Source organism: Anguilla rostrata, chromosome 11, assembly GCF_018555375.3.
Source record: "Anguilla rostrata isolate EN2019 chromosome 11, ASM1855537v3, whole genome shotgun sequence".
NCBI lineage: Eukaryota > Metazoa > Chordata > Actinopteri > Anguilliformes > Anguillidae > Anguilla > Anguilla rostrata.
Genome location: NC_057943.1, coordinates 22,212,437 through 22,227,303, shown reverse-complemented (window position 1 = coordinate 22,227,303; position 14,867 = coordinate 22,212,437). Strand labels below are relative to the sequence as shown.

Here is a 14,867-nt window from a genome sequence, read left to right as displayed (position 1 = left end):
TTTAAAAAAACCCTCTCATTATTCAGCAAATTCACAGCAGGGCAGAATATCAAAGAGCTAACACAAACTAGCACTGTGCTTTCAAGCCCGACAAATGAATGTATGCACTCCATGAGATAGAATACTTACGTTGGTGTCCTTCCCAGATAAAACGCATTCAGTTTTCCTCTGCGGGGAAACGGGCCAGTGGATCTGAGGAAAAGAAAAGCATTCTGTAACAAAACATTTACTCCATTGAGTTCTTTTATATGCCTTGGACTGACCAACAGCAATGCCCACCCAAAATCCCCTTGCCTGTTGCTTCCAAGCAGCTTTTACAGTGTTTTGCTACCTGGAACGAACACTGCGCACAATCTCCAAAACAAATGGGAAGCTCTTTCAAATAAGATAGTAGGTGTAGCACAGGGATGCAGTAGCTTAAACATACTGTTGGTAGAAGGGATTAGAAATGGGGGATGGGGGACAGGGGTTGGTAGAGATAGAGAGTGTTTCTTACAATAAGAGGTTCCTTGTTGATGTCGTGGAGGTCCAGAGAGAGGATGTAGTCCTTGCTGCCGACGTACATGCGGTCGTGGTCCTCATCCATGCGCAGAATACGGTAATCCGTGGAGTTGAGCAGGAAGGAGAAATGGTGGGCAGTGCCCGTGGACCTCATTTCTGGAGAACAAACAGGAAGCACAACTTTAGCAAAGCATGCTTAGGCATGCAGGTACCATGTATAAATACACACATATGCATGTACCCACTTATAAATGCATACACATGCACGTGCACACACACACACACTTTATTCAAAATACTTTAACCCCTATAACCAGTAAAATACCAGCAGATTTCTGAATTTTTTTTCAAGAAGCATCTACCCACATATCTATGAGAATTTTTTAGCAGCAAGAATTTGAACGCATACACACACATGCTCACATCCTTTCATCCTCTAGAGTAATTTCAGGATATTCCAGCTGATAACCAAAATTCCTGCATTTCTAATGCCTTTAAAGCTGTAATTTCTTTTTAATGTAAGCCAACGTAGATCATTAAATAATTTGGAGCATATGCAAAAAAAAAATAATAATAATAATTTAAAAAATCAATTCCATGCTCTCCAGCTTGCAAGTTCTTTAGATCTTTAGAGATTGTTCTCCGATTCAGTGTGATATGTCCTCATCTTTGGCTGGCTGACAATATAAATAATAAAATCTGTTCCAAGCTACTGGCAGATCCCTTATTTTTAGTGGCATCTGTATCCGTGCACCCTGCTATTAAAGGATATATCTGGATGCTTTTGGTTTTCCTCCTGCGGAGCAGTTAAGATCATTTATAGCGTGGTTAGTTACGCTTTCGAATAACAAACTGTGCTCCACATCCATTTTATAATATCACATGCTGTGTACACAATATACAGTACCAATATCTGTGTGAGGCACACACCATGAATCTCATCTTGACAAAAATTGAACAGTAGAGACATAGAAACCCACTGTATTTAGGACTAGCATCTGTGGGAAAACATTAATGCTGGTAAAGGACACCTGTGATTGGCTTTTCCTTTCCACTCTTGAAAGAGTCACTGTCAGACAGATGTTCCAAAGTACAATTTTGTTGAGATCTTCCCATCATTTCAGTGGTAGATCTCACTAATCATGTCCTTAACTCTAAGGTAATATGAACCTGATGAGACTGATACTTTGATGTGAGGTAAGTCAAACTCCCAAGCTTCTTGGGATGTTGTTAGCAAATGAATCCTGACTGTGGTGAGGCACAGGTGGGGGTGTGTTTTTAAAAGGACCACCACTCCCCATTAACTTCAGCAGACCTATAGTATCCCTGGAATGGTTGCTAAACAGAAACACACATATCTTGCTGATTATTACAGAATATTGAAAACCACATTGAGTGAGCATAGCATTCAAGGCAAACAATAACAAGAAGTAGGAAACAACAATCAAAATATTTTGCAATATACCCCATATTTCTTTATGTAGTGGCTTACAACCAAGTTTAATTATATATAGGTGCCACCTATGAACTACAAACTGAACAATTATGATTAAGATACTCATTTTTCAGAAACATGAGAGAGAACTGCCTTTCAGCGACTTCTCAACCCATATGTTATAGATCTTATTAGTCAAGCTAAATATAAATTCTGGGTTATGTCAATATTGAGAGATTAATGGAATTAGTGCTGCTATGTTTATGCAGTCTGATTTAATAAGAGCATCTGCTTGGGTTCTATTTACAGGTCACATTTTTGATTGACATTTGTCCCGGCTCTATCCCTCCGAGCCACTTCACTGTATGTGCCTGTGACCTGGGACTGTTTGTCTTTCCGTGATGGACTGCACGAGGGACGCAGACTCGCATGCACCCCCCCCCGCTGCGTCCAATAGGACAGACGGAAGATGGGCTCCCGTCAGTGTGGCTTTCCTTTGAGAGGTCACAACCTCAATCTCTCTATCACGCACGGATGCATGGGCACACGGACACATGCACGCACACACAATTCTAGCTGCCTGGCACAAAAAAGAGAGGGCAGTGGGCCCTCAGAAGTCACTGCCTGGCCTTCTTCAGCAGTCATGGTGGCCATCTGCTGAACAGGGTTGATGTCTGACCTGGGCCAGCGGATTGGAACACAGGGCCAACATATCAAATGTTCTACAACCTGGGATTACTTTTGCCCTTCCCCCAACAGCACTTCAATATCACCCCATTGATGAATGCAGTGCAATGAATGCTAAATAAAAATGCATTTATTTATATATTTTTTTACCCCTAAACATTGACCTCATTAAATTTTTTCTTTTCCAACTTACAGAAAGCCTTATCACTGTCCTGGGCAACAGCTTGAGCAGGACAAAAATGTGCAAGACTCCATAATCAGTCATAAACAATCCTTTGGCAGTTCATTCAGCTGGTTAAAGATCACTGTCACCTTAGTGAATTTTGGAGCTCGGTTTCTGTTCTAGGGCTAAATATCTAAGCGGAAACCAGAGAGGAAAAATAACCATTGCTACAGTTGCAAGGTAAAATAAGGGAAATTAACATTTCTTTACCAGCTTTTGTGAAGAACCCTCTGGTGTTATAGAGGCCGGCAGTGTGATTCACACAAAGCGACAGAAGGGCTTGTATCAGACTAATAGAATTTCCAGACAAAGAGAGTGGGCTCAACCCTCGGCAGCTACTATATATTATCTCAGATGTGGCACCGGCTCCAGTTCATATTCAACGCTCGCAATGGAACCGTCTCAATATGACATCCTGTCTCCGTGTTATTCCACCTGTAGAAACAACCCCAGCCTCTCAACGGGACTGGAACTGAAGCGTAAGTATTCCATAACCCATTTAGCCGGGATACGCACAGGCAGAGAGGGACGCACAGACCATACAATGATGGCAGCGGCGGGTTTACCAGCTCATGTCGCAGCTTCTGTTTTTACAGCCCCAGAGGCACCTGGATTGGACAGCATGGCGGTGTCTTATTCTCTCTCGCTTCAGCTTCAAGTGGGATGGCATAGCTCTTATTCCCCAGAGGTCTCTATTATTCCTGCTCCAGTGCCCACGCCATATGGGCCGTGTCAGAAAGGGTATCCATGAGTTCACCAATCAGTGCTTTATACAGTTACCATCTAAGACATCTCGGTATCCATCTGTCTTGTTTACCATTTGACCTCTCACACCAACTTTACACCTTAACCAAAATCTATTGTAATGTCCTCTATTCTCAAGCTCTCTTAAAATCAGTTTGTTTCAAAAACCTTAGGGGGTGAGTGATGGTGGTGGAGCAGGCAGAGGCCACATACACAGTACATATGTTGAAAACAATGAATATTATTTGTATCCAACTGATAATAGCAAAATTACATACTGCCATATGGCTGTATTACCATTATAACTCCTGCAATAGAAGGAGTTAGCACACTCCCATCACCCAGACAAAAATTAATTCAGGACTCCATTTGAGCATTTCTAAGGTAAAGCTAGGTGAAAGAGGGATCTTTATAGACTGGTCATGGACCATGTCACAGTACTGCCTCCCTCCTCCCACCCATATCATTTTCAAATACGACACTGTTTTATACCCATCGACTCACCCTGGGGGATTTCAAATATAGGCTAAAAACAAACATACAAGTATCCCCTATTTAGGGCTTCTACTGTTACTGTGAGTTTGGATAGAGCCCGTCTCAGACCGAGGCAGTATGCAGACAGAGTGATGCTTTGTTCCCTAAACCCCATGGTGTGGAAATAGCCCTATTAATGTGGAAAGTGAAACTCAAATGTTACTGGTCTGGGCACGGGGAACCCGATCCAGACTGGCTCTGATGGTGGGCAGCAGGATGGGAAAGGTAATTCTGGATGAATTTGGGAATTCCCAAGAGGCACTCCGATGGCGGTCCAGTTCGTTTTTCCTGTCTAATGGACCTGGACAATCAAGCCCGCTGTGTGGGTCCGGCTCACACTCTGCCCACTGCAAGCTGGAAACCTTTTCCCAATCAGCCATGTCACCGCGACAAAGCCATCCGGCGTCAGGCACCACTGCTAGATGACCAGGCTCTGTGCTTTTTGATAATGAATCACCGTAATCCATATTTCACTGTCCTGAATTTAGCAATGACAACACAAGTCCATAAGGAAGAGATTGGCAAATGCTCATCAGGTACATTCAGGCACAAAAGTATGGTTTGTCTCTCTTTTTATCACAATGTTTTAAACTCATAAGGAGGTGCACAGAAGGCAAACAGGTGTCATGGTGCAGGGGGTACAGCAGGTTAAGGGTTACACCCAGCTAACACCAAGTGTAGGAGTGGTTCTGCCAAGCAGTAGGGGTGTGTGCAATACCTCCAGAGAACGGCAGAGAATTCTTTCTTTATCAACCCGTACCTGCCTCCTCAGTGCAGGCTGACTTGGCATATCATATTCATCATATCATATGACCACATTTTGTATCAACTTTCCCTCGGCACCATGCAGATCTGTCTGAGGATGCAGGTGCAGGCCGTGACAACAGAGGTGCAGACTCAAGGGCTGAATTCCATTTTGGAGTCTTTGTTCATTTTAATGGAAATTTGATATTTTTTATTATCTCAAGGATTTGTGGCATTGCTTTCAAAAATAAGGATGCATCCAATGGCGGCTCAAAATTGGCTGAAATAATTGTCTTAGTAGGCAGCATACTGTGATGCCCACAAATCGGGGCAGCGCTTGTAATCGCGTGTTCTACTTCCTGCCTTAAAACGCTGCCTTATAAGTCAGCATTTTCATGAAAGGGAACGCAGCCAAGTCCTTATCCATGGAGCGTGTACACGCCCTCATCCACATGTATCAGGGAGTACTGATGTATCGCATATGGCCCGTACACCGAGGATCTGTTCTCCTGCCTGGATATGGAGTCGGGTGCGTGGGGGGAGAGGTAGGTGTCTCATACACAGAATCTGCTCCAGAATTACCATGCAAGGGACGTCCAAGGCAACCGGCTGAATTGGCTAACAGCCGGAATTTCTTAAGCTGTCCAAAGATGATTTCTGAATTCACAAACAACCCTTTTTGCTTAGCCATAAGCCCAAGAAACAGGTGCGCAGACCTCTCAGAAATTAGACAGTAATATAAGTATGGCCACAATCTATTGAAAAAGTAGAACACAGCAACTTAAAGCCATTCTGTTGTTTATTTGATATTGAGTGTTTTGCAAGTTGTTTCCTGCTCACTTCTCCTGTTGGCAGCCCCAACAGTCTCCTGTCAACCCACAAACTGTTTTTAAACATCCTCTCTCCTGGCACCAACGCTCATTTCATCCTGCATAGCGGCTCTGGGTCTAGCCGTGCCACACCGCACAGTTTCCCTGCCCTGCTCGTCCCTACATGTCTCCCCTGCCTGCGCCTCTTCAGATCGAGCTGCTAACCCCGACGTTCCTCTCGCGCTGAGACCGCAAGGCCTGCTGGGACAGGAAATTGAACAATGATTGATTTGCCCGCTGGCTCCGACATCATGCCTTTGCTGTGAGAATCAGAAGTCGTGTAGCATTTTCAAAACCGACCCGCCCCCCCTACCAACCCCTTTTATGTAGACATGCAGTCAAATGAGAGCACGCTGCAGCTGGTTTCACTGTGCTGGGCAATCTTGTCCAATCCAGCCTTCAGCACTTTAGCCCATAGTAAAGACATACATACTCTCTAAAAAGCTCAGGGGTTACATATAATGCACTGAGCAGGCTTACTAAAATTATCAACTATAATAGACAGTCTCTTTTGTGAAAGCCGAGACAGCTTTAACTAAAATGCATTGGCCTAGAGCAGGCCGTGTGCAGTGTGTCATAATGCAAGAGGAAACTGCACACGGGGACAGGAATAAAAGAATGATAGCCACCGTGCTAAGCCAAGTTTTGCAGAAAGGGTCAGAGGTCTCTTTCGGAGAAAAGATGCAGAGAATTCTTGCCTATAGCTGCATGAAGCGCCTTCATAAGTAAACAAAATAAACACAAAAGGCTAAACTGAGACATAAAACATATACTTTATTCATTTTACGGAATAGAATTAATCTGAGTTGACATGCAGTATATTAGGTATACTTTATATAGGCTATGCTTATAATATATGCTTGTAAAAAATATAAATTATAAGTATAAAAAATATATGCACGTACTATGTAAGGCTACATTAAGTGCTTAAGAGCATATTTATGCTCTGTGGTTTGCTCAGCAAAATGGACGGTCCTAGTTATCGTGTTTTGCAGAGATTACCGCATCAAACAATCATCCTGAATACACACACTACCCCACATTTTCCCATAGTAAGTCAAATTCCCATAGTAAGTCAAGAGCATTATTGGCTCATGGAAAACTTTCTCCAGCTATGTTTAACATAAAACAAGAAAAAAGCACACAAGAAAAAAAACCCCACTTGGCACAAACTCCCACTGTTCACTTTGCTGCATTTTTCTCTGGTTACAAATTTGCTAAATGAGAAGCAGCCCCATACAGCAGAGCATGTTTCAGCATGAAATGTGACTGTAGCCCCGTAGGAAATGGGGGGGAGTGGGGTATGAGAGGTGAGTTCTTCACGAGAAGGAGAAGGTAAGGACTTCCTTCAGTCCTGCTCAGGCCACTCTGCGGAGTGTTCTTCAGGATTGGCACAGTTAAGAGTCGTGAGGTTTCTGATAATTAAATCAAATTGCCGACACCATACTGAAACTACAAAGACCTGTTCTTTGAGCGCTACCAGACAGTGCTCCCTTCTTGCAGCCAGATAAGATTAATAAGATTACTAAACACTTCAGCATGCCGGGCAGGTACAAGGTTAAGGGCAGCTGTGTCATGCCTGACTTGCTGCAAGATGAGTTTGCTGGCATCATGGTGCGAAATTGCCTTTGGGACTCCTGTGCCCTTCAGTCGCTTAACTCTGCAGTGGGTCTTACTTGTGTTTGACAGCACAGTGGATTCAGAGCACAGAGGATAGTGCTACCCTAGATCCTACCTGACAGCAGAAACAGTTTCAGTCATGCACAGGCAATCTGACAGGACAGATAATTGCGGTGTTTAAGAGAAACAAGAAAGTGCAATCTCGGACTTGAAAACAAACATGCCAAAAATCCAGGCCTTGCATTTTACACTCCATGCCTTTTGGCAAAAAGGGTGTTCAGAAAAATTTGAACACTGCACACCCATCCATTAGAGCACATTCTGATCTAGAAAAATTATACTGTTTTAGCTCGGAGGGCATAGAAGGATAATAACACTAATAGAAACAGAATTAGCAGTGATGTTGGTATGTTTGGCACTTTTTATGAGGTGGAACAATGCAAGATTTATTTAATCAGCTATGGCATCTGGTTAAAAGCTCTGTTCATGGAGTAACTTTTTTCAGCCTTTTTGAATACCTCACCACACTGGCAGGTATGCTGCATCAGCTGCACTTCAGAGGCCAGAGTCCCATTTCTAATAAACTTACTTGAATTTTACCATGAGAAAGACCACATAAGACTCAATAGTCAGGCTTGTCAGCGCTGTACTGCGAAGACCGGCAAACCAGGATGCCTGGAGTGCTCTGGAATTAGGACTACAGTTTTACTTCACAAAGAGGCAGACACACACACGGGTACACACACTCACAAAGACTGTGATCAGAGGATCTCCTCAGAAACAAGCATGACTGCAAAACAAGGGGACATCTTCTAATCAGTGGCAAACCCCGAAACGTCGCTTGGGTTCCTTTGTATTAAAAGAGCAATGAAATGATGTTATGCGTTAGTTGGGATTGTTCTGGTCTGTGCCGGCTCAACATATCCAGACCACAGCAAAAGCTGAAAAAGCAAGGAATGCGTCTCCAATTGCTTGGGGTCTCTGCCGCCATGTAAGCGGCATTAGTGGCTGAGAAGGACAGATTACCCCATGAAAACAGCAGTCCCTTGATGTGCCATTTTGACTGCAGATGAAGTCTTAGAACTCGAGGCTGTCCTGACAAAAACAGACTGCTAACAATTAGGCCAGCTACAGCTCCGGCAGTAGATTTATATCTGGAAAAGAAACCGCTAAGTGATCAAAACCTGTTGAATAACACTGAAACAATGGCGATGTTTCCACTTTAATCAGGCCACAGTTTAATGAAATCCTTGGGATCAAGGGAAAAACATACATTTTTGTAATCCCCATTAGGGTTGCAGGTCTCTTCCTTCTGTATATGCTCCTGTCAGAGTTCAGGGCCTCAGACCCCAAGATAACAAACAGAGAACCAAGAGCTGTAGGCTAACACAAGGCTTTCAACCCAGCGGTGGGCAAGTGACTTTAGCCTCCATGTTTTGTCAAGCACAGGTCTATGGACAGTGCATGAGTAAGTGTGGCAAACAATAGCTGCAGGAGTAAATGCTACTGTTAAACCATGGTGAGAATTCTTGTAGGAAATTAAATAACACATTTAGAGACTAGAGTACTACTTATCATATTATGCCTGGCTGGGTGTGGTGAGCAATTTATCCTGTCCAGCAGTTAGTGCACATCTACAACCCAAGCCATGGTCAATGCGGGATTGCTGTCAATATGCATTAACTTGAATAAAAAACATGTTTAACCAACAGAAACAAAGGTTGTGGGGCTTGTGGCCTAATGCAATGAAAGCATTTTGCAAACAGGGTCATGTAGTCCACATGAGCAGTAAATGTTTTGTGGTTGATCCAAGGGGAAAAAAAATGTTTTGTGATTATACAAGGGGTTTGGCTTAGCTTGGTGTGGCTAAGACACAAACCATGGGACCAAGGGCTCTGCCAAGAGTGAAGGAATCCAGAGACAAACCCTGGTTAGTGCGCTAAATGGGAGATGAATGAAAGAATGTCCCCAAAAGTCACTGGTTTGTGTGACTGCATTTTGTGGACAAAATGGGAGTGCCTTGTGACTTATAGCAACAGAAAGGATTTCACACATATGTATGAACTGTGATCAATAAATTAGCTTAAAATGGAGAAAGATCAGCCACCGCTGTCTAGCGGTATTTTTAAGAATAGAAAAGAAAGAATAAAAACAAAATAAAAAGCAATAGGCTTGCAGCCAGACTGGCTTAACATACACTGAGCCTCAATCAGGCAAAATTCTTAGGAATATCAAGCATACCCAGAAGACAGAAGTCTCAATGCTTCAACAAGTGAAAGCAACACCTCCACATCTCTTTGTTTACCTGACCCAAATTAACTGTAAACTTGTGACTGTAATTGGCAGCAGCATAGTATACAAATCAAAAACAAGTAGTTAAGTAGCTCTCCTGTCTCGCCCATCCTACCTGGTGGCAATCCGGCAGAGCTATTCATCTGTGCACTGCTCACTCATCTACTAGAGCCGGTATGTGCAGCTGATCAGGGGTATCTGTGTCAGGGCAGAAAGCCCCCCCATTGTGACCCCTCTCTTTGATGAGCTCCGGGGTAATGAAAGGTGCAGAGCCGATCACTGGAGTGGAGCAACTGAGGCCCTGTCACCAGGTACCTGTATGAGGCGGCCGCTATCTGCCTGCCTCATCACATACCTGCCTGGACATTCCCCCTGCACCTCGATTGAAATTCCCATCTCTGCGCTCACCTCAATAAGCAAAGAGGTGTGACTCCAGACCGGGCCCCGCCTGTACCTGCACAGCAAGGCCACATTCCTCATACCAAACAAAGCCTCTGTCTCCCAGAACAGACTCCAGTAATTGCTTAATGAAGCCCTGTGTCGACTGTTCGCTGTCTTTTCTTCCAAAGCAGGATCAAGTATCTGTGGAATAATGACCCATCTCTCCAGTTCAATTTCAAAGACCCTCTTCCAGGGCGGGCTGGGGTACATGAAGGAAAATAATAATAAGCTATAAAATTATGAGCCTTCACCCAGGAGAGACTTGAGTACTTTGTTAAAAGGGTCCAGTATCTTCTTAATAATGACCAGTCCCTTCTGTCTTCCATCATTCAGCTTAGCTCATGTCTCTAGTACTACAGAGCCATGGGTTCGAGAAGCAACATTCTGTGCAGCCTCGCACACAAAGTGACACAGAGGCCAGAGAGGACGAGAGTATCCAGGAAACAGTGAGGGTTCCGTAGGAAAGGCTTTATCGCTCCTGGCTGTGATGCTTCGTTTACCCCCATCAGCACCCCATTTATCCCCCCCATCGCATCCAGACGAGGGCTATTGACTGCACACACATTCACTATCATTAGCCTCCATTGACTGCTGCCCTCTTACACCAATTTGAATTTACTGTCATCTCTCAGGGCGGACACAGTAATCAGTAATCACAATCAAGATCTCCAGGCTTTGTCTATTGTGACACTTTTAATGCTTTCTGGCTATTCTGTAGTTTTGAAGGACAGGATATGAGGAGTAAGTGTCCCGAAGGGTTTTGCCACTTCGAATAGGCTACCAGAAAGCTGAATGACATTACAATGCTAATGGGGAAAAATGAGGAAGAACAGACTACATCCATACATACAGTCACAACAGGCCTTCCCACTTTGTCTGACTGGGAACAAAAATCTAAAATATCAGTTCTGTAGGAGGCAGTTTTAATATTCTTTCTTTGATTTTTGAAATATACAAATAGCAACAATTCTTCCGATTTCTTCCATCTTGCTATTGCTAAACTTTAAAATTCAGTTAAAATTAGTTTTCGTTTTACGCTGCGTAACTCATCACATCCTCCAGCCCATTCGTCATCTGTCATATCAGCTGTCTAAATATTGGTCCTTTTCCCCCACAGCTGATCTCAGGACTGGAAACCACTCAGAGAAGCACATACACTACAGTGCTGCAATGTATTTTGCTTCCATTTGCTCTCCAGTGTGAATAGTTCACCCTTCCCCCAATATACACGTCATTGGTATGTCATGTGACCCTCGCTTCTCGCGTTGGTCCTGGGATTTCAAACAATTAGGATGTTACTTGTAGAACCTTTCAAGATGACCTTTATTAACATATTATGCTAAATGGTCAAATTTCAAGAACCTCAGCATTTGGGACTACTGTAGTCTGTGCTATGCGATAGACCCTCAAGAGTACAGTGATTTAAACTGACAAAAGCTTTACCACATTGTACATTAGATCCTGTGGGAAAATGTGGACTTTGGATCTCCTGGATGAGCTTGGATGAGCTAGCTGGAGGAAACAGGCAGATTGATTTGGACTGCAAGCTCCTCAAAGGATAAGAAAGACCACTATCACGTCCCCTTTCAATTTACTGGTTTTCACATGGCAGGGTTTCTTCATTAAAATGGAAGGGGCAATGTGTTGATTTATTCTCTTGTAAACTGACAAGAGAATAAATCTGTTTCATCCTCTGGTCAATGCAGAATACCTTCCTTTTCCATCAGAAAACCTAGAAAAACTTATTCATAGTCACTGAAAGTACAGTATATGCAAATAGACAGACAGACAGACAACAAGAGTGAGTGAGAGAGTGAGTGAGAGAGAGAGAGAGAGAGATGACTTATTTACAATCACTATCATAACAGTGACAAATCTCTGCCTGAAGCTTACCGAGCACATCAGCACATCCTCAGGCCATCTGGCCTGGGCCCCAGCTGTAAATCAGGACTGGGCTTGTGGTGGAGATGATGGGGCCTGGAACTGCACCAGAGGGCTGGATCTAAGGAGACCTAGCGCAGGAGCCATGGGAAGCACTTCGTAGCCACATCTCTGGCAGTGCTGTTTTTTTTAACAGTTATCAGGTAAAGTAGGAGTCTCATCAACTCAGATTTGCAATGCACTTTCTGTAAACTATGCTGCGTGTAATGATCATTTGAGATTCAGTATATTTCAACTAGCAATGTGTCACATCTGTTTCACTGTGCAAGCAATACGCCCTCCATTGGGTGGCAAGAAGCATGTTAAGACTATGTTGTTTCACTCTTTATGGAGTAAAAATATAATAGCTTCTTTGTTTTGTGAAATATAAAATTTTTCACTCAGCCCAGTATATTTTGCTTCATTCTCTACACTGCAGCATGCACAAAGCTCCACTTTCAGTCCTGCAAAGAGCACGATGCTATGCAAAGCGTCACTCTCAATCTTATAGAGATTTTTCTTCACTCTCTGTCATGTAGAGAGTGCATTGCTTCACTGTCCATCCTGCAGAGATTGCACTGCTTAACTGCCTATCCTATCCTCTACCATTATTATCGCTCTAAACTAGAGTGTATTGCTTTACAGCCATTAATGAGAAACCCTCCTTGTGGTTCCTGATCTGGATCCAGGAACTTGTTTATTTTTTTTCTGCCTCCTGCATGAATCGACTACAATGACATGACAACCGCTGACCACATTGACCCCCTGGCCTAAACGTACATATTCAATACCCAACCACAGTACGCAAGTGGGAGAATAACATAGTTCATGTCTCAGACATTTACAATTGTATATTTTTGTCTTTTTTCTCATTTAATTTTTGAAAACAGTTCCAGGGCGAGCTCCATTCCAAGCTCGTATTCTGAGACTGATTCAGTGAGGGTAGGACCGGCGCCGTGAATCAAAACTTGCAAGATGGCCAGAAAAAAATGATGTGTGCGCCATTTGATAATAATGAAACAATTTGCAGAACTGAATCAGAGGGAAATTGCTTTAAACAACAAATGAATTATGGGAGTTTTACTGCCATTGGGGAAAAACAAAGCAAAGTAATTGATTTGCAGTATGAAATAGATCTAAAACTCTGTGTCTAATAAATGCAATAATATGGAGTGGAGGTGGAAGGAGGAGGTCTGACTTCAATTACACTCCTCAAAGGGAGGGGACTCACTCATATAAAGCAAACAGATCTGCGTGCCTCCCAACCCAGATGTGCGGAGCTCTGTGGAATCTGCCTATGGGCAGATGCTATTGACACGATGGGAGCATTAGCTGCAGCAAGGACAAAGGTGAAAGGTCATAAGGCAGCTCAGAAGACTCTCCTGGAAAACCCTATCCACCGGTTTAGCTTTGTATAAGCCCTAAAACAGGGTTACCTCACACGCCTGGGAGGGGTTTCGGACCGAGTGTGTGGCATTGCTGCTGTCTTGATCAAAGTCACAAGAATGTAAATCATTGTGAGGGAGCAGAATCACAGAGATGGAAAGACAGGAGCTTGATGGAAGGGAGAGACAGAAAGAACGTCTAACATTGTTTCTGTGGAACAAAGAGCAGAGGGTGAACATAGAGAGAGAAACAGTCCTATGCCTTCAGGCTTAAATGGTAGACTCACACTTGAGTGAGCAGCAGAACCCCTTGTAGCAGCATCCCGGAACCCTTCGGTCATTGTGCCCATTCAGAAGCAGCTATGGGACAGCACCGTATGGGAAATCCATTTCACAGACCAAGTGAATCACTTCACAGGACGTATCCAGCCTCAGTTACCCATCACCCTGAGCGAGCCAAAGAACAGCTGCTCATGATGAAGAGACATCTGAGCAAGAACAAACTGAGAGACAGTATAACTTACACAAGACCAAGAATGTATAATAAACAAATATGGGGAACAAGGGGAAAAATGAAGTAATTTAGAAAGGACACAGCTTTTTTAAGATCTCAGCTGGGCTTGTTTCTGCCTCATGTCATATTGCTAATCCCTCCATTCTGGTGGAGGAGAAACGCTCTCCCACTGTTTACATCTGCCCGGACCTGTCTGTACTCTGGCTAAGAGCAGGGGGGAAAGGGGAAGTGCCAGGGCTCTGGTCAGGCCCCACTGAGCTTTATGATGATAAAGCTCAGTTTATTATGTGTCGTAGACCTTGTAGCTATTGTGGCAAACTTGGCTGACACCGACAATTGAGGTCAAAGAGATCAAGTAAATGTGAATAATGGAACACCACCATGAATAATGTAGAATCCAGCAACTGTACATGCCCGCTACATACTGAACACATCGCATCACTTCTGGAAAGTATTCTCCATGCTCAGTCAAGAGAGTTGTAGATTGTATAGTTTTGAGACATAAAGCTTTAGAATTTTCCCCTGATTTGTCATTGCCACACATCAAATCATCCTCATCACATCCTCATCTAAATTTCTAAATAAGTACTTTTATATTTTCACAATTGTATATAGAGTATACGAACATGAAATATATGACTAGAATTGCAATATATTCCAGAGATACAACTGCAAAAGTGTTTATGCTGGACATAATTTAGTATAGTTGAAACCCATACATTAAACATATTTCGGGGGGAGTCTTGCTGGAGTTGGTTAGCTGGAGTTGCACAGTACGACTCTCAGAAAAATAGCCACACATGTGGCTTACCTTAAACCTTCGTGGTGCAGCAGCGTGACTAGCATAGAAGCATGCAGGAAGAGAACTGGGTAAACCAAATTCAAATATAACTGCTTTTTTTAGTGTATGCCATTCTGTAATCATGTTAAAAAGAACAATTCACATGGCCAGCCAACA

General features: G+C 43.3%; 1 protein-coding gene across 6 annotated transcripts in view; it reads right to left on the bottom strand.

Annotated features, from left to right (window-relative positions):
* LOC135234298 (semaphorin-3F-like) overlaps nucleotides 1–14,867 on the bottom strand; it is a 79,636-nt gene that overhangs the window by 28,672 nt on the left and 36,097 nt on the right. For all 6 annotated transcript variants that reach the window (XM_064298763.1, XM_064298761.1, XM_064298765.1 and 3 more), the window contains exons 3-4: nucleotides 497–657; nucleotides 130–192 (exon numbers count right to left, since the gene is read on the bottom strand). In XM_064298763.1, the coding sequence (XP_064154833.1) occupies nucleotides 130–192; nucleotides 497–657 (224 nt within the window). The remainder of the gene's footprint in view (nucleotides 1–129; nucleotides 193–496; nucleotides 658–14,867) is intronic.